This window comes from Paramisgurnus dabryanus, chromosome 12, assembly GCF_030506205.2.
Source record: "Paramisgurnus dabryanus chromosome 12, PD_genome_1.1, whole genome shotgun sequence".
Taxonomy (NCBI): domain Eukaryota; kingdom Metazoa; phylum Chordata; class Actinopteri; order Cypriniformes; family Cobitidae; genus Paramisgurnus; species Paramisgurnus dabryanus.
This window is the reverse complement of record NC_133348.1, coordinates 6,696,030-6,716,588: the sequence shown is the minus strand read 5'-3', so window position 1 is coordinate 6,716,588 and position 20,559 is coordinate 6,696,030. Positions and strand designations below refer to the sequence as shown.

The 20,559-nt window shown below is 37.9% G+C and overlaps 1 protein-coding gene across 2 annotated transcripts in view; it reads left to right on the top strand.

Moving 5' to 3' along the window:
• Window positions 1-1,880: 1,880 nt before the first annotated feature.
• runx2b (RUNX family transcription factor 2b) overlaps window positions 1,881-20,559 on the top strand; it is a 60,561-nt gene continuing 41,882 nt past the window's right edge. Inside the window, exons 1-2 of one of the 2 annotated variants that reach the window (XM_065256330.1) lie at window positions 1,881-2,183; window positions 2,377-2,502. In XM_065256330.1, the coding sequence (XP_065112402.1) occupies window positions 2,135-2,183; window positions 2,377-2,502 (175 nt within the window). In that variant the 5' untranslated portion in view covers window positions 1,881-2,134. The remainder of the gene's footprint in view (window positions 2,184-2,376; window positions 2,503-20,559) is intronic. The other variant, XM_065256328.1, reaches the window with a different exon arrangement.

Below are 20,559 nucleotides of genomic sequence, written 5' to 3'. Positions count from 1 at the left end.
AATTAGGAAATATAACTAGTTTTAACAAACATGCCTTACTAAAAACATTACTTGTGTGCAAAACAAATGGCACTGGTATATTTTAAGATATGTCAGTGCAAGTTGTTTTCAGTTTGGACAGCTCATACATTTTTTTTGTCTAATCCCTGTCTGGGAAATCACCCCAAAGTGTTTATATTCACTTAAAGGGGACATTTTTTTCATGTTTAAGTGCTTTAATTGGGTCGCCAGTGCTTCTATCAACCTAGAAAATGTGAATAAGATCAACCCAGTAAGTTAGTTTTGGTAAACCATTCTCTGCAAGCATGTGAAAAAATTGCTCATTGAAATTTGTCTCCCCTTGTGATGTCGGAAGGGGATAAAACCGCCCCTTAATCTGCACTATCCAACCACGGCAGTCTAATTTAGTGCAGAGATCAGCTCATTTGCATTTAAAAGTACACACCCAAAAACAGCACCTTTTTGCTCACATCTACAAAGTGGCAATTTTAACATGTTATAATAAATGATCCATATGTTTTTTTAAGCTAAAACTTCACATACGTACTCTGAGGACACCAAAGATTTATTTTACATTCACTGAAAAAAATGATTAATTAAATTTACCCACATTTTTAAGGTAAGTGGTCGCAATCAATTTTTTTAAGCTACAAATAAACAAAAAAAATTTGAAAAACAAAACAAAAAACTTTTGTTTAAAGTAGCTTGAATAAATTCTGTGCAACCACTTAGGCTACCTTAAAAAAATTTAGTAAATTGAATGAATATTTTTTCAGTGTTGTTTAAAAGTCTTGTGAAATGTCCCTTTTAAAGCTTCTCACCACTTATTTTGAAGAAGTATTGCAATTGTGTGATTGTGTGCTTTGAAAATACAACTGTAATCTGAATGAGTAAACTAAAGAGTATACAGTAGCCTACAATTCCCCACACGTCTTATAGGTTAGTTGGCCAAACATGCATACGATTGATATTTGATCAGTAAATGTTTCCCCCATGAATATCTTTTATGTTAAAAAAAACCAACATAAACTCATCCGATAACATGCAATGCATGCTAGGAGCTATAAAATCCCCTGGCCAATCTCAGTTATGCTAAAATAATAATAATTATTATTAAGAATTTTTTGCCAAATTCAAGTTGAATTGAATGTGAAAACCCAGCTAAAGTATTTTTTGTAATTTACTGCTTCCTACATAAATTCATCCTATACATAATTTTAAGAAAAATAAAATCTTGATATCTTTAATATTGACTGAGTAAGGTCATGTCAAAGATTGAAATCAATGGAAAATCGATGATTGAAATCAAACTTGACAGGGTCACACATAGTGAACATGATAGTGATTAAATTGCCATTCTGAATTCAGTTTACTTGCACTTTCAGTTAACTCTATTGAAATTTTACAGTTCACCTTTCACAAACAGCTTAATTTCCCATTGTAAACACATTAGTTATTTGCTTTGAGGCAATGAGCTTACCCGCACTCGCAAGTTTATTCAGTAAAAGGTTTGCTGACAGACTCATGAATATGTTGTCTCTTTACAGTATGAAGAAAACAGACGCACACCTCCACATCATAACCAGCTATCCTCACATCACCTCAGGGTCAGTCTTTGACATGACAGCCAAGACAGGCTCCAGCACGCCAACCCGGCAAGCTCTGAGAGCAGTGCGGTGCGGTGCGAGAGGGAGACGTACAGTGAAGATGGAGATGTAGACGAAGTCCACCCCTACTTTGAGGAAGACGGAGGCTGCTTAGCATTCACACCCCCCCTCATGACTCACGAGCGGTGTGAGTAGCATCACACCCACCCATTCCCTCCCCGTGGCCCCTCCTGAATGCCAGGAAGAGCCGAACCACGCGTCCCCAGCAGAAGGAAAACAGAGGAAGGCGGCGGAGGATGAAAAAAGGAGCCAAAAGCCACAGCAGCAAGTTGGCCCACACATCTCTGTTACTCCCGTGATGTCACAAGCATGTGACCCCGCTTCTCCAGTGACAGTTTTCTGAGGGAATGAGAAAAGAGATTTTTAAAGGCTCTTGCCTCTTTTGGGTTTGTGTGAAGCCTTCGCTCACCTCACGAGCAACCACAGAACCGCAGAAGTTCGGCTCAGGATTTTTGCATGGGGTGTAAATGGTTAATTGTCGCCGGTCAACTTCAGGTTTAAGGACGGCACCAACCAGTAAGTACGCTTCAACCGCACTATACTCAGCAGCGAGCTTGGCTCCGTCCAGTTCAATAAGGTGGCGTTTTTGTAAACCAGACCTGGTCATTACTTGTGGTCATGAAAATAGTTGATACAAAAGCGCATTTCTAGCGGATGTTTTTTCCTTTTTTGCATCTTCCTCTGGCATGCCGCATCTTCCTAACCTAAGAAGCATCAAGGGTCGGCGAAACCGCAGAGAAACGAAAATTTGTATGCCAAGTGACCGACTGTGGCGACATGGCATCCAATAGCCTCTTCAGTTCGGTGACCCCGTGTCAGCAGAGCTTCTTTTGGGGTAAGTGCCCTCTCTGCATTTTGAGAAACAGTCATGTGTTGATGTTTACAAACATTCACTGAGAGGTCAACCAGCTGAAGTTTTAAGGAGATTTCCAATAAACGTATTCTGAATTTTGTTGGATATGCTTGGAAAGGCAGGCTATGAAATACTGATGATATAATGTAAAAGCAAATAAGTAAACGTTTGACATGGACTATTAGATTAGTGGGTGTGTACATGCTTAAAGTCAGTTCGTTGGATATAACTGCCCTCACAAATTAAAAGGAGATTTTAGTTGAGTTGTATTTTTTTATGAATCTATTTTTATTGTCAGCTTCAGATTTGGATCAAGAACAAATTCAAAAAGAGCTAAAAAAAATTGTTTTTGTTTTTTTACAAGGGAATGTCTTTAAACGGCTTTTTAAACTTCAAATTGATATAAGAAAAAAATATTTATTCAATGCACAAACGTAACAGGCAGCCACAAGCACAAATCCATATTGTGCATAAAGAAATATGACTTTCCCATGTCACACAGAGGAATAGTGAGAGAGCCCATTCATTCGGGTGATCTATGGGTTTCGACGATTCCTCCAAGAGAAATGTTGTAAAGCAGTTTTCAGGTCTGAATGTCTGCTTTCCAAACACAGCTGTGCGAGGCCTGTTCCCCGAGCACGCGTGCTTAGCTCTGTCATATGCATGCGGAGAACCAGAGAGCCACTCGCAGCAATCAGCGGCCTCTTTTAGCATGTTAACCTCTGACCCTCGGCAGGCTCTCTGGGGTGCGACTAGACTGGGATGAGAGGAGAACAGGATGAAGCTTAGCGCTTGCTACTGAAGAATATATTTTTATTGTGGCTAACACAGATATGTGCAGATGTTGTACCACTGGGTGAGATAATCATAAGCCCACCTTAGACAACCAGATTTATTTATTTGTAATGGTAGGTGTACAGGAGTTTTGTAAAATGTATTTACCAGATGATGTACATTTTGCATTAAATTTATTAGTTTTATTTTTTAGAATAGTGTAGTATTTTAGGTATGATTCAAGAATCTTCACATATTATCTTACCTTTTCCATGAAAAAGTTCATTAACTTTTAGCTTTACCAGATAATAAACAAGTGCACGTGTAACTACTCGGTATGTTTAAATTGTAAATGATGTCAGGCTATTTGGTTTTGATATCCCAGAGGAACTCAACTTGAAAGTTAAAATAGTAAGATAATATTTAAAATTATTATTTATATTATTATTTTAGCATTCTGGTAGAGGTTATCAGTTTGAACACACATACACTTTTAAAACTTTTAAGGTGCTTAAAAGGTTCTTCACAGGAATGCCATATAAGAACCATTTTTTGGTTCCTCAAAGAACCATTCAGTCAAAGGTTTTTAGAAAGGTTTTCATATCGTTTTATAATCTAAAGAACCTTTTATCACTACAAAAAACATTTTGTGAAACAGAAAGGTTCTTCAGATGTTAAAGGTTCTTTATGGAACCATTCAGCCAAAAAGAGTTCTTCTATGGCATTGTGAAGCATCTTTATTTTTAGGAGTGTTTTGACAAAAATGTAGACCTTGTAAAGTCACTCTGAATTAAAGCATCTGCCACTGTAAAAAAAACCCGTAGAAATTACAGTATAACTGGCAGCTGGTTGCCAGCAACTTACTGTAGATTTAAATTTGTGTTATTTGGTGGCAAGAGTTTGTTCAAAGTTAAATAAATATTAAATATTAACAAGTTAATCTTTACAGAATAAATCTATACAATAACAGCCTCATTCAAAGCAATCTGGGAACCAGAAATCCTCATAGACCTTTTCCCGTTTATTGCTTCAGATTTTGTTTCCCAGAATCTCATGCTTGATGCTGTTATTTTAGTTTTACTCTGTAAAGACAAAGACTTGTTAATGTTTAATGTTCATTTAACTTTGAACAAAATGTTGCCAGTAAATAACATACATTTAAATCTACAGTAAGTTACTGTCAACTAGCTGCAAGTAACACTATAATTTCTACTGAAATTTTTTAAAGTTACTGTATTAACAGTTATTACATTATTAGCAGAATATGAGACTTTGTTTGTTTTAAGGAGCACATGGCAATGCGCACTATTAAAAATAAAGAGGCTTCAAGATGCCATACACTGTTAAAATTTCTGTAGAAATTACAGTATTATTGGCGGTTGTTTGCCAGTAACTTACTGTAGATTTAAATTTTTGTTATTTACTGGCAACAGCTTGTTTAAAGTTAAATAAACATTAAACATTAATAAGTCTTTTTATTTTTACAGAGTAAAACTAAAATAACAGCCTCATGCAAAGCATTCTGGGAACAAAAATCTGAAGGAAAAAATGTTGATGAGGATTTCTGGGTCCCACAATTCTTTGCATGAGGCTGTTATTATATAGTTTTATTCTGTAAATATTTAATGTTCAATTAACTTTGAACAAAATGTTGCCAGTAAATAACATAAATTTAAATCTACAGGAAGTTACTGGCAACCAGCTGCCAGTAACACTGTAATTTCTAGTTATTTACTGTATTTACAGTTATAACAATATTAGCAAAATATGAGAGTTCAAATTGTTTTTAGGAGCACATGGCAACATACACTATTAAAAATAAAGAGGCTTCAAGATGCCATACACTGTTAAAAATGTCTGTAGAAATTACAGTATTATTGGCGGCTATTTGCCAGTAACTTACTGTAGATTTAAATTGTTGTTATTTACTGGCAACAGTTTGTTTAAAGTTAAATGAACATTAAACATTAACAAGTCTTTATCTTTACAGAGTAAAACTAAAATAACAGCCTCATGCAAAGCATTCTGGGAACAAAAATCTGAAGGAAAAATGTTGATGAGGATTTCTGGGTCCCACAATGCTTTGCGTGAGGCTGTTATTTTATAGTTTTATTCTGTAAATGTTTAATGTTCATTTAACTTTGAACAAACTGTTGCCAGTAAATAACATAAATGTAAATCTACAGTAAGTTACTGGCAAACACCTGCATAACTACAGCATTTTTTTACAGTGTAGAAGAACCTGGTTCTATAAAGAAAAAAGTTTTTTAGATTATAAAAAGGACATTTGCATGAATGTTCTTTAAGCAACCAAAAATGGTTCTTCTATGGCATCGCTGTGAAGAACCTATTAATCACCTTTAGTTTTACATTTTTAAGGATTTGAATTATCTGAATCAATTTAGAAATTTTCCTGCATTGTTCATCTTTAAATGATTTCTGATAGTCTAACTCTCCACAGCTTTTTTAAACTGTTGTATAATGTTCTCTACATTTTCAACATAACTAAAAAAAATAAGAAACAGACCCAGACACATTATATTTCATTCAGGCTCCACTATTGAGAGATTTGGATTTAATTAAGTAGAAAACATTCTCTGTAACTCTGCCTAATGGCAGATGGGTGTGGAGTAATTGTCTACATGTGTGGCATAAGACAGACTCGCTCGCTCGCTTTCTCCGGGGCATATTTTGTTGCTCATTATCAAAACTGAGCTACAGTATTGACTATTATCCCATGGTAGCAATTATCATTTAGTGAGAATGCCAGGGAGATAGAAACCAAAAAAATAAAACTAAACTAAACCTAAGATCTAAAAAAAAGAAAATACAGTACAGTAAGATTGTTTAGTTACTCCATAAGCATTCCAAAGAATCCAAGAATCCCAAATAATTCGACCAGATTAGTATTAAAAGGCAGCTTCTGTTGCCCACTTATAGATTTTGGAGGCATCTTAAAAGTGAACCAGACAACGTTTTTCCAGAGCTGTGCCAGAGGAGGGAAACCTTCTCATCAATAGGTAATTGAAGCAAGGGGAAAATCTCTAAGAACTGAGTGCAGCTTCTGTGAAGGGAAGGACCATCTAAAAATATCATCAAAGGCATATTCATTTAAAGCTATTTAATTGTAGCTGGCATGCAAACATGTTATTTCAACAGCAATTTTTAGATATTGAATGCTCCCTGGACTGTATTCATTTTCTAATAGTCAGGTAGATATTATATGTGTGTGTGCGTGTGCACTCTTAAAATAAAGGTGCTTCACAGCGATGGCATATAAGAACCATTCTTGGTTCTTCAAGAACCATTCTTCAGATGAAGAACCATTTCTTACCTTTTTATATTCGCTTTATTGTGTGTGTGTGTTCACATGCATGCATGAGTGCACGAGCTAAACCCCAAAGGAAAGACTTGTTGCTCGGTTGTCGCTTTTTTGTAGCTCATTAGACTTCATTCAAATATCACTTTTGTATATCAGGTGGTTTTTCAAAAATGTCCTTTGGATTGACTTCTGATTGTCCTATTGGTGAGATCTCTAAATGTGTGAAGCTGGATACAAGCAAAATCGCAATTTGCTTTCCATGTAATCTTAATATTGTCTTGAAAAAAACAATAGAGATATAACAGAGATATTGTTTTTTTTTTTTTTTTGCTATTGAACATCTGTGAAAGTTTATATATTTATATTTTCTTCCTTAATTATACTTGTTAACTAATTAACACTAAAGTTAACAAATTTTATATTAAATTCCTAAATATATTCAGATATTATTTAGACAGCTTGCACAGAAATATTTTTTCACTATACTGTAAATGGTCAGTTCTTACCTTAAATAAAGGTAATATTTTCCAGAAATGTACTCCAGACAAGTTCACAGTCTGGGCTCAGATCTGACAAATCTGTAACTTGAAGAACTTTTCACAGATGACAAAAATAAATCTTTGGTGTCCCCAGAGTACATATGTGAAGTTTTAGCTCAAAATATCATATAGATAATTTATTATAACATGTTAAAATTGCCACTTTGTAGGTGTATGCAAAAATGTGCCGTTTTTTGGTTTGTTCTTTTAAATGCAAATGAGTGCCAGTGCTGCGGTTGGATAGTGCAGATTAGGGGGCGGTATTATCCCCTTCTGACAGCACAAGGGGAGCCAAATTCCAATAACCTATTTTTTACATGCTTGCAGAGAATGGTTTACCAAAACTAAGTTACTGGGTTGTTCTTATTCACATTTTTTAGGTTGATAAAGCGCTATGGACCCAATTATAGCACTTAAACATGGAAAAAGTCAGATTTTCATGATATGTCCCTCTTAAATATTTCTCATAAAATATATATTTTATATATCTTAGCTATAAAACTTTTATTTATTTATATGGTTTTATAAACAGGAAAGACTTACAAACAAGCTCTAACAAATAATGCAGTCATATATGCATACTGTATCTTAATAGGCACATTTTCATTTGGTTTGTTTTATCCCAGGCTTATGTGTTTGAACTCGAAACGGTCTCCAAATAATAACACAATTCTTATTATATATAACTAAAATGTTACAATTTGAATGGGCATACTTACGTAATCCTGGAAGTTATTCTCCACTTTGGGTAGGATGTATTTTACTGCTTATTCAAAGCAGGCTTTGATCTTGATGGAGAAACTGATAGGAAGAGATGAATGAGAAAAGGAAGAAGCAATTTGATTAATGCACTTAGTCATACTGCAGAAGAACATGAAACTAATCTCTTTTGTCACAGTCCGAACATATGCACAGTCTGCCGGAAATGACGCTCCAAAAAAGGATGGACTTTCAGTCACGATTCAACTAGTACCATCTCCTAACTTGGCTCAATTACCAGCCCACACACTCCCTGGAGGATAGAGGTGTTAAATAGATGGCTTAGATCAATTGCACACCTGAAAATTAGTTTGTTGGCACTGAAACGGCCAGAACAAGCTCGATGTTGTAATCTGAGTGGACCGGTGACAAGAACAGGAAGTTGTTAAAAAAGGCAGGGATCACCTTGCGCCTCAGAGCTGCTCCTGTAGTATGTCACAAGAGATGAACCGGTAGATCAGACGACACCCGCCTGCTTTGTTAAAGGTGGGCGACATGCGGCCTTTGTCCCGTCTTCATCGCCCTCGTCTTGTTTAAACGCGATAGCTCAATCAGGCTCGACACAAAAGCCACTACCTGTTGCAAAAAAGCACCTTAAATCTCTGACATACCACCTGCGCTGCTGAAATCGGACACAAAGGATTCTGGGAGGCGCTCACGCCCACAGCGGCCCACACACATTTACTTTCACAAAGGCCGAAATGAAATATGCATGGGGCACAAAGCTGAGTCAGAGAGGGAGAGCGCACACCTTGGCACTGCGTTCGGTAATTGCCTTTGATGTCGCTTTAACAATGTTTGAGGTGTCCTGAGGGATGCTGGGAAATCCATTCATGGGGAAAAATATCTTTTTTTAGCTCCCGATTCAGTTTTACTCAACACGCATTCAGAGGGGATTCAAAGAGAAAGGCCTTTAAAGTCTCCAAAAACAAATCTTTCGACAGCACTTTGAACTTTAGTCATAAGTTTCAGATTGTGTTTGTACAGTATGTACGGAGAGAGGTTCGCATTTGACTAAATAGTGCATTGGATCTATCTCTGGAGTGTTATTTTGGATGCTCTTTAATGTTCTTTGAATAGTATGGACAAATATGCACAAGCAGCACTTCAAAGCATCAATGTATAATTATAGCACATTAGTTGATTTGCTGGTGGCATGCATGTCTCTGCAATGTTTTCATGTGTATGTGGGAAAAGGAATGTCTGTTCTCTTAGGCGAGAAAATGGCACCGAACAACAAAACACGGATTTAACAAGAAAGTTCCCAGAGGTTCTGAAACAATATTGTGAATTTTTTTTCATTGGCTCTGTTCCTAAACCTAGTAAGCTGCCTTGCTGTTTACGGCATTAATTGACCCTTCTGGGGCCGCATCATAACCATAATCGTCATTAATGAGATATTGAAAAAAAAGTTTTTAAAGTTTAAAAAAAATGGTCCCTAGCTGTCACTGGTGTGGTACCCTTTCAAAAAGTACATTCATATAAGTATTTCACATGTTCATGTTGGTTCCAAAGAGTGCATATTAATACATTAAAGATATATAATGGTACCAAACGTATTCATATCTCTACCTAAATGGTACATATTGGTGCATACTGCCCCAGGGATCATTTCTGACCATTTTTTCTGACAGTGTGCATGGGAAGCAACTAAATATGTGTTGTACAAATAGCACACAGGACCAGTGTTCAAATTGAGGGGGGCTGGGGTGGTCTCGGACCTCCTAAGCATTGAGGGACCCACTATAAGGCACAAAAATATACATTTTTAGGAGTGTCATGATTCTCCAAATCCTCGATTCAATTACATTTTCGATTCTAAGGTCACGATTTGATTCGATTCTCAATTTAAATTTTTTTTTTTTAAAGACAAAAAAATGCTATGCCATTATTATTTATTATTATTATTTATATAGTTTCACATTAACATGCACATTGCGTGCTTTTCCTCGCATGGGGGTTTGTGTGCTTCACTAGAGAGAGGATTCCTTCTTGTACACACATGGACTTAATGCGGGCGCTTCTTGGACTCCAAGCATTTGAAATAAATCCAGCGCGTCATATGCAGCTGCACTTCTCCCTGTCTCACGTGCACTCTCACATCTGTCCGAAGTCTAAACATAAACTAAAGTAGTAATCCTTACGTATTTGTTCAGTTTTATGCGTTTCATGCGAGCTGAGGCAAACTATCCCTTTTGTTTAAAATATAACCCGCTGCATCTTGGCGCCTCTCTCACTCTCGAACACATACACAGAGCTGCGCTCTGTCCGAAGTCAGATCACTAGGTAATAATTCTGTTTATGATATGCATGTCAAGGAGTTGTAGCAATACATCCCTCGTGTTTAAAATATCAATCGTGTTCCGCTGGACATATGTTTTTAAAGGCACCTCTTGATAGGTTATTTTTCCCGCTTGGCAAGCCGACCGGACGTGACATGGGGGCGTGGCAGCATCGACGATCCCATTTTTTAATTCGAAGTTCGAGATTGTGACTTAATTTCGATCGATTTCCATTTAAAATGACACTCTTATGAATTTTATTCAAATTAAAATACTACATGAAATTAAAATTCTCATGCAGCGCTGCCCCAAAGCGATACTGTCTATTATTTGTCCCAATATTGCAATAAGCTCAGCTAAAAGATTTTTGTCTAAAATAAATGTAAACTCTCAAGTGCGCATTACACTGTTTTCTGGAGGAATTGACAATTTAATAATCTTTAAAAAAAATTATCAAACTATTATTTCACACTAATTTGAGGGGTAAAAATGGTTAGGGTTTGAGTTAAGGGTAATGTGATGTTTCTTTGATTAAAATGTTGATCAAGGACCACCAAAATTTTTTGATACAGGATCACATCTTATAGGCTACTTTGTGAAATCTCTGCAACCCTATGATGGGGGGCTTGGCCAAGGGTTGGACTTAGCTTAACTGTGGGTTCACACCAGGCATGTTTAAGGCATCAAATTCGCGTCTACCATGCGTAGTTGGACACTTGAACATGAGTGTATTTGTTTCATTCGTGCGTGAAAGCCGCACATGAAATTCTAGTCATCGAGACATTCAAGAGAAATTCGAGAAATTCGCGTAATGGGAGGGGCTTCTGCGACTCCGCTCACTTCCTGCAATCACGTCACTTCTAGAGCAAGCTCCTGATTGGTTAACGCGGCTTATTTTTCCGGCAAAGTCCAGATTTTTCAACTTGCGTGTTTCCCGCAGCAACACTAAATTCACGTCATTCATGCGAACTAGACACGCAAATGAGGCGGAATCGCCTCTACCGTGCCGCGCTAAATGCCTCATTCGTGCAGCGAGACCTCCAGATGCACGTCAGCTCTTCTTCACATTGACTTAACATTGAAATGACCTCTACCGCAGCTGGTGTGAACGCAGCATTAGTAGTACATTTTTATTACTTGAACAACCAAAAACCTTCGGGAATTGAACTGGAAGAATATTTATATCAGACTTTTGTTATGTATGTTTTTACTAAGCTCTTTGCAGTGCATTATGGGATTATCTTTTCCATTAAAAAATGAATGTAATGAAGTTTAAGAAGTTGGTCAGTTTCTTACAAAAAAGGATAATGTTGTTGGCTACATTTTGTGCCAGCCTCCCATGATTCCTAATAATGCTGCCTATGTAGGCATCTCCCTAAAATTTGGTACACAGTCATTATCTCATAATTTTGTGTGGGGGTGACCACAGACACTGTGAGAAAATGAACTTCAAAGAATGACAGCTTTTAAAAGATGACAGAATTTTGAGACTTGGCATATTTCTTTTTAACGTCATTTGTTTTTTAAAGACAGACTGTTTGGGTGAATTATTCCTGACTCGTAAGCATGTTTTATCCTTTTCTCAATTTTGTGTTTGTCACACGCTATAGTTTACATAAATCAAAACTTAAAAAGCATTAGTAATCTGAGAAATCTTTGTTTCTTGTTTGTACTAAGCACATCTTTATATAGATTTATGATATAAATATCTCACTAAAGATTGCCCCTCCCTATAACTTTATTTGTTTGATCGTACTGTTTTTCACCGGAGTAACAACGCCGCCTTTTCTCATCAAAAATGAAATGGTTCTTAAAATATTTCCACATATATTGTATGTGAACATGTTTTAGCCATATGTTCATACCAACCTACACAACCACGGGGATACACAGTCAGCCTACACGCTGCCCATATTCTTCCCCTTTAGGGACAGAGGAATTTATTTCTATGGTAAACAACACCCAAATGGCTGCTACTTCTCAAGGCCTAAAAATTACAGTATAGTTTACTGCTGTTTGCTTTAGCTGACCCTGCCTCGTGGAGGTATCAAAGTATCACAAAAGTCAAATAAGTGATGATGATGATAATGATGACAGTGTTAAGAGTGTTTAGCCCTTGGTTACTTTAGGTCTTAAAGGGGACATATCATGATGTTTAGGTGCTGTATTTGGTTCCCCAGTGCTTTTATAAACCTAGAAAATGTGAATGAGAGCAACCCAGTAACTTAGTTTTGGTAAACCATTTTCTGCAAGCATGTGAAAAAATATGTGACCCGTCACGGAAACCAGGGACTCAAGTCGGCAGCACAAGTTTCGAGAAAATGAGAAACAAAGTTTTTTTTTCGAAATTTGTGATTTTCGTTTTATTGCAGAATCTGTTAGTTAAGATCACGAAGAAGCCTCTCCATGTTTGAGATAGCAGTTTTTGTATATTTAAAAGCGTACATTTTGCGGTTAAAATAGGCTTGTTTTTCCGGAGATTCTAGCGTGCAGCGGGGGGCGTCATTGTCTGTGTGTATATTTACATACTGTATAAGCTTGTGTTTTCGCCTCCGCCCCCAAAGGGAACAGCGTGACTACTAAATAAGGATAGTTCGCCCAAAAATGAAAATAATGTAATTAATGACTCACCCTTATGTCGTTCTAAACTCGGAAGACCTCCCTTCATCTTCGGAACACAGTTTAAGATGTTTTATCGTTAGATTTAGTCCGAGAGCTTTCCCCTTCATTGAAAATCTATGTACGGTTTCCATGTCCAGAAAAAACATCATCAAAGTAGTCCATGTGACAACAGTGGGTCAGTAAGATTGTGTTGATGCATCGAAAATACAGTTTGGTCCAAAAATAGCAGAATTACGACTTTATTCAGCATTGTCTTCTCTTCCGGCTCGAGCGTGAAGTCACGTGACTGTAGTGACGCGCTGCCCTGTTCCTCAGACATGTTTGCTAAGTTTTTTTTTTTTTTCAAACTTATAGCCTGCGTCTCCCCAGACTGTAAAGCTCGGGCGCACAAAACAAAAGAAAAATAAAAGAAGCTGGGGCGGAACAAATAACAGTCAGCCGCATCGTACGTCAGCCGCGTCACTGACTTTATGCGGCGCCGCAGTCGGAAGACGTCAAAGTACCGCGAGAGCTCTTCAAGAAATCTTACGGAGTAGTTTAATTTCGACTCGCTCTCGTGGTACTTTGACGTAATCTGTATGTCAGTTCTTGCAGCGCAGCATGAGTCCAAACACACAGAAGTTACACAGATATCGTTGTATTCTTCATATAATTGGCTACATGTTTTGTCTATCAATATTTTCCATGAAGTCATTGGCTGATGGAGGAACGAGCGAGCCATTGGTAACCTCTCTAAAGGATGTCACGTTTTCGACGGCGCTGTTTGGATGATCTATTATACTACTTCCCTATTTTAAATACAAACTTTGAAGGCGGGTTCATGTGTTTAACGGAGTGTAAGCTCATATACCCTTACATGTTACGATTTAAATAGTCTTCAGATTATATATTATATTGTATTACCAGACATTCATGCGAAATCTGATGTAAACAATCTATATTTCACGGATTATACGCATTTGTGGACAAATAATGGTCATTGGATAATCTGAAACAGACTGGATTCGACTTGTGATCCCCACAAAGGTAAAAGAGTCATGTTTATTTTTGCGGGTTGTCATTTGGTCATAAAATACTACATATGATGCTAGAACATCTCAAAAAGGGTTTTACAGGGGGCATGGCTTAGCTAAATGAGATGTAAATGAGCCCTATTGTCTCCCCCAGCTGAAAAGAAGAGTCCCTTTCCTCTCGATTTTCTCGGTTTGAGTATTTCTGAGTTCCTATATTCAAATGGCCACAACTTCTCCAAATCTTATCAGATTTCCATGTGTTACACATCGTTGGAAAGCTTAGAAACTGCACTTTCAGAATCTGTGAATAACTCAAAATGCCCAGATCCGACTTGTGTCCCTACTTTCCATGACTGGTCACATATGTCATTGAAATTTGGCTCCCCTTGTGATGTCAGAAGGGGATCATGAAATTTGAATGAAATATGAATAAAAACCTGTATAAATGTCTTTGTTCTGATGATAGGCTGGCCATTCGTGCCAGTTCCGCTGTCCCGAGCATGTTTTCGGGTTTGTTCTCCAGAAGTCGCGTTGGTCGACCGCATACGTCATCAAGGTTTAATATTTCGGGTTTAATTTCATAAAAGCAACCGTTACATTTCAAGGTAAGAATGAAACTACAATGATTGTATGTCTTAAAAGAAATAAATCTTAATTTTCTAATGTATTTTAACTGAAATGTAAGAACCTCGATGACGTATGCGGTCGAGCAATGCGACTTCCGGAGACCGAACATGTTCGGGACGTGTCCGGCGGAACTGGCACGAATGGCCACCCTATCTGATGACCACAAAGAAAGATATTTTAAGGAATGTTTGAAACCAAACCGTTCATGAGCCCCAGTGACTTCCATAGTAGGAAAAATATTACAGTTTGGTTTTAAACATTCTTCAAAATATCTTTCTTTGTGGTCATTAGAACATAGAAATTTTCTTGTTTTTTAACGATTTGAATGAAAAAAAATTCCTGTTGGGACAAAGTAAACACTTGTTACTTTTGTCCCGCTGCTAATACTGTTGTATTATGTTGAAAATTTATATTATTCTAATTTGATTTAATTGAATTGTTTCTTTTCTCAACAAATCAAGTTTGTACTGTCGGGTTGCTTTTAAAACATTGATGAAACTCAATTGAAAATGTTATTTAATATTTGTTTGCAAAGATAAACACTTTTAGTTAAAATTTACTAAAAACAAGTGTAAAACAAAATCTATCTTGTTCTGTTGTGTTACTTTTGACCTATCTGTGTGTTACTTTCATTTCAGCTGACAGGGTCAAAAGTAACAATTACAGTTACTTATGTTCAAAGTGAAATTATACTAAAGTCGTTTTACATTTGTTCAATATTTCACCTGGTATTGATAGACAAAACTTGTGAGTTATTGACTATAGCAAAAATATATCTCTTTCTAAAGCATTATCCTTTAAAATCAAGTTTTTCTGGTACTTACAGCCCTGCTCTCCCCTAGATCTGTTTGTATATTGTGTGACTAGTCTGTGTGTAAATCTGTCTAATTGTAAAAATTTTGGGAAACACAGACCTATCAGAACAGACATGTATATGACAATAGTATTTTTTCCATTATTCCTGTTCATTATATGATTCATTTTAAAGGGGACATTTCACAAGACTTTTTTAAGATGTCAAATAAACCTTTGGTGTCCCCAGAGTACATATGTGAAGATTTAGCTCAAAATATCATATAGATAATTGATTATAACATGTTAAAATTGCCACTTTGTAGGCGTGAGCAAAAATGTGCCATTTTGGGTGTGTCCTTTTAAATGCAAATGAGCTGATCTCTGCACTAAATAGGAGTGCACTGGTTGGATAGTGCAGATTAAGTGGCTGTATTATCCCCTTCTGACATCACAGGGGGAGCCAAATTTTTTCACGTATTTGCAGATAATTGTTTACCAAAACTAAGTTACTGGGTTGATCTTTTTTACATTTGCTAAGTTGATAGAAGCACCGGGGGCCCAACTATAGCACTTAAACATGGAAAAAGTCAGATTTTTGTGATGTGTCCCCTTTAATTAAAAATATGTAAATTATGTTTTGTAAAGATGAGATATTGACCCTGTGGCCTAGTTAAAAAATAACATAACATTTAATGAGTGAGCATTAAACTGCCTTCAGAATCATTTGAGTAAATTAAGTTGATTGACTTATTAACTTATATGTGGTGCATTATCTCATTATCATAATTAAGATTTAATCGTTTCTCAATTCGTCTTTTATGCCAAAACATTTAAAAATGATTTATTTCCGAAATTTAAATATTTTATATTTTAAATGAGATATTTCATTACTCATAACTAAACTTTGGCTGTGCCATTTGCTAAACGTCAGAATTGTTGTTTAACTCTCACAGTTTAAGAGTTAAATAAAGTGAGGAATACAACACAGTTAATCTGAGACATCTGAGATCCCCAGAGTCGAATGCCAAACAGTCATTTTGTTCAATTCTGAAAATGTCTAGATTGCATTGGTATGTCACAAGCAAACCACAGGCGTATCACTCCTAAAGTGCTGCGATTACCAATAATATAAATTCTCCCAATGGGATTTGGGAAGTCAGTCAAATCTTCCTTCATGAGCCGAAATTCTTCAGCGTTTGCTTCAGTATCCTAAATTAGATCTCATTTAGATTTCAAAATGTGGCACAAACAGGCTGCCTCAAAAAAATTACTGCTTCTCAAGGTACGTTTGCTGGAGTTTCAACGCAGAGTCATTAATCATTTCAAGCTTTACAACCTGTTCCAATTGCGTACCGTCCGTGTATTTAGTATTTCCCCAGAATATCTGGCTGTCGCTATTTTACGGTCCGAGCATGGACAGCTAATGGCTTGCATGCAAAACCTGGTCCCATCCCGATTATGCATTATCAGAATGAGACGTCTGCCTGACGTGCGCCAGTAATTTTTTTTGGAACTGTACAGGACCATTAAATTCATACAATCACACGAGAAGTGGATGTTGTAACGGTGAGAGAGTTCAGAGAGGTTGGATATAATCCGTGCAGGCTGGAGTCGGTTCCTAAAGAAAATACTCCCAAACCCTAAAGACATTGTGGTGGTATCATTACCCTATACTTGTAGTAGTAGCGATTTCTCCCAATTACACCTCCTCCGCCCCCCCATCCATCCGTTACCGTCTTGAGAATGGGAGACTAAACTATTTCTGAAACGTTTTTGGGTTGTATTACCATTTCCCCTTAAGCGTTGGGAATGAGCGGCTCTGGTTGAAATGTCCTAAAAGAATAGAGCGCCGGACAGATTTGCTCCCCATGAGAATGGTTGGATTTCGAGGCAAACAATGGCAGCCTTATTTTTATGCAAGAGAAATATCAGACTAGTAGCCAAGCAAATCACCTGGTTCCACGGATTTTTTCGAAGTGCTGGAATAATTCATTTAAACCACCGCTGTGCACATATGGGCAGGTTATATTTTACCCCTTTTTCTAAGTGTTTGAGTTCAAGAAAAGTGAGCAATATTCCAGGTTTTTTCTTTATTCAGACTTTCTTTAAACACCTGAGGAGCCCTTATGCATCCAAACAGAGATATAAAGCCAAAACTGTGTGAAGCAGTAAGGTGATAGGTGATAGCTCCCTCGCGAGTCACTTTTTGGATACATGCCTATAGGGTGTCCTTCACTTACTCAATCCATCAGTGGTTCGCATTATACAGTCAATAAATCATCCCCAATCTACTGCGGGACAAGGTGAAATCCCCCAACATAAATCTGCTATAAGTTTTACCTTCCACACAAAATAAAGCTAACTGGCTGTGGATACATGAGAACGGAGTAATAACTGTAAATATTTTTCAACTAACCAGGCCGTTTCAGAAAGGAAGTAGAGCAACGCAACCCGCAGCGGAAGGGAAAAGTGTGAGGTCGGATTCTGAAGGTCAATCTGGTCCAAAATAAGCACGCTCTTATGAAGAGTTGATACCCGACTCTGGTCCAGGAGTGACTTGTGTGAAGGTCTGGTTTAGACTGATCCTTTGATTATTCCTCAGACTCGACTCGAATAAATCACTTATCCACAATCGCTCAATTACACGGCAGATATCCAGTGGAAATGCACCTTAGCATTTGCATTTACAGTATAAAGTAGACCGTCTATAAAATTATAATTGGTGTATAAATTACACATTGACTTTCATGGGGCGGTGTTTTTATAAGGAATTTTTATAAAATGGCCATAAAAAAATATTCAGACACTTAAAGCCCTGCACCATAGTGGCAGCAAGCGGAATTGCAAAAACGTATTTATTTATTTTTTTTGGGGGGGGGGGATGTCCCCAAATAGGAGAAAAGAAGATTTTTGCATTTTATATAAATTTGCATTTTACATGTTTTTGTGTTTATGTAACGAAGTTATACATTTTTAAGTGCTGGAAGTGTTTACATTAATGGTGCTTTTCCATAGTACCCTATGGTTTGGTTTGGTTTGGGGTCAGGTCAGCTTACTTCTGGGGGCTTTTCCACTGGGTGCAGTATGTAGTACCCGATACTTTTTTAGTACCACCTCGGTTGGGGTTCCAAGCGACCTGAGCTGATACCACAGCTGACGTGAAAACGTGATCACTGATTGGTCTGAGAGAATCGTCACTACCAGAGTCATTGCTATAATGTAAAAAATTACCTTTACCTTCATGCTAGCTTGCGCTGTCTCGAGTAAACCTGTTGTCATCCGTGCTTTTCTGTAAGTTCCCAAACTCCCTTTCAGCGATGAAAAACATCCACAGGTTGAGAATCAGGAACACCATAAAAAATTTTTTCCAAACTTGCGGTTTGTCGCTGCACATTCGCGACGCGGACATCCACATACTGTGTATATAGCGACCGGGTGTGCCTCATATGTCTTGAAAACTGAAGCCTCTGGCTCTTTGATCGCACCCTGGTGGCTGGCTGCAGTACAAGTCATAAGCCCCGCCCTCTCCATTCAAACGAATGGGACTCTGCTCTAAATAAAAAAATTATTTACACTTCAAATAAAAATTTCCGAAATATGGTTTTGGTCCTTTAAGGTAGTTGTTATCATGCTGATATATGTTCAATTGTTCATTTTTTTGATAATTTGACGCTATAGAAGCAGGGCGTGTCGTTATGATTGGCGTGGTTGAATTGGGCGCGAGCGTTTAGGCGGACGTTTTACGTAACATGGCGCCGACCATGGTCGGACATTTTTTGCTTCAATTCATTACAATGGAGGAAGGCGACGTCGCATCGTCCAACTTTTTTTACAGTCTATGATAACGATACGCCTATAATCCCTTCCACTCCGAAGTGTTACTAAACTCGATGGAAAAGCTAACCAAGCTAAAGTGTGGTGAGCTGACCCGACCTGACCCAAAGCAAACCGTGGGGTAGTATGCATGGAAAAGCGCCATTACATGCATGCATTTGGCAGACACTTTTATCCGAAGTGACTAAGCGGCGGATCACACAGAAAGCGTTTATTGCAGTGGCAGGCTCCTTTTTTTATATAGTTTTCTATGGCAGTGAGCGTTATGTGCACTGTTTTTGCTGGAGCGCTCTGAGCGGCTGAAGTTGAAAAAAGTCTACAAAAGTAATTTACGTTTTTTCCATTGTCCAATCAAATGAGGGGAGAGGCCGGCCTTCCATTGTGCTGACAGAAGTTTATAGTTGCTTGCACTTACTGGCCCTCGATCAAGGTCAGAGCAAGTGTCCTCTTTTTAATATTTCTGCTAATGTGACAGTTAACAGCAAACCAAAGTTTCAAGAGTGCTCACGCTTCAATATTTGATTGACAGGACAGCTGCCTTGGTGGCTATATAAAAACCGCAACGCACTGCTCTTTTCTAAAGTCAATTAAATGTAAGCAGTGCTGTCCGCCTCATGTTTTCAAACTTTAAAAAACGCATTTGGGTTTGATCGTCTGCTTAAAGTGCATTACCAGGTATACATTTTTACCCGTATGTATATTCCCTGGGATTGAACCCATGACCTTTTGCGCTGTTAATGCAATGCTCTACCTCTGAGATACATGACACAATACTTGAAGTCAAGCAGGATGACGAAACTCCTTGTCATCGCCATGGCAACCGAGTTCAAACGTCCCTCCGTCTCCATATTCAACTACACTGTTAAAAGTAATTTATTGGGAGCCTTCGTCACATATTACCACTCGTTTTCCCCCTCGCAAACCACAGAAGTTCCTTTTTCGGTTCCTATTTTTATGTACAAGTGATCTCAATTAAAGACCTCCGTGAAGGCTACAGGCGGCAGACGGTTATGCCAATGAGAGCAAAAAGGAAATTGTCTTTGTAGTGCGCCCCCCACTCCTCCATCACCACCACAGCCCCCCACTACACACTTTCCCCAGCGAACTGCCATAACGAACACAGCACTCGTCCAAAAACTCTCCAAGAGCCCCGGCGAGTATGGAGCCCAATTTTCTCCTGGTTTGTCACAAGCTCTCGCCAGATCTTGTACCTCTCCCCCTCACCATTTCATGACAAAACAGCAGTTATGGGCTCAGATTAAATCTAAGGGGTTGAGAAGGTCTTCCTGATGTGCGAATCGGGTGTTTGAATCCCCATCAGCCTCTCTCACTACGGCTCAGAGCGTGCCAAGGATGGAAAGCAACTATTTCAAATTGGAAGCCTCTACAGCCCCATCAAATTGCTCCCCATATAAAGCCATAATTAAGTGTCTCCAAAAATGCACCACTGTGAAATGGAGCCGAGATCCAGG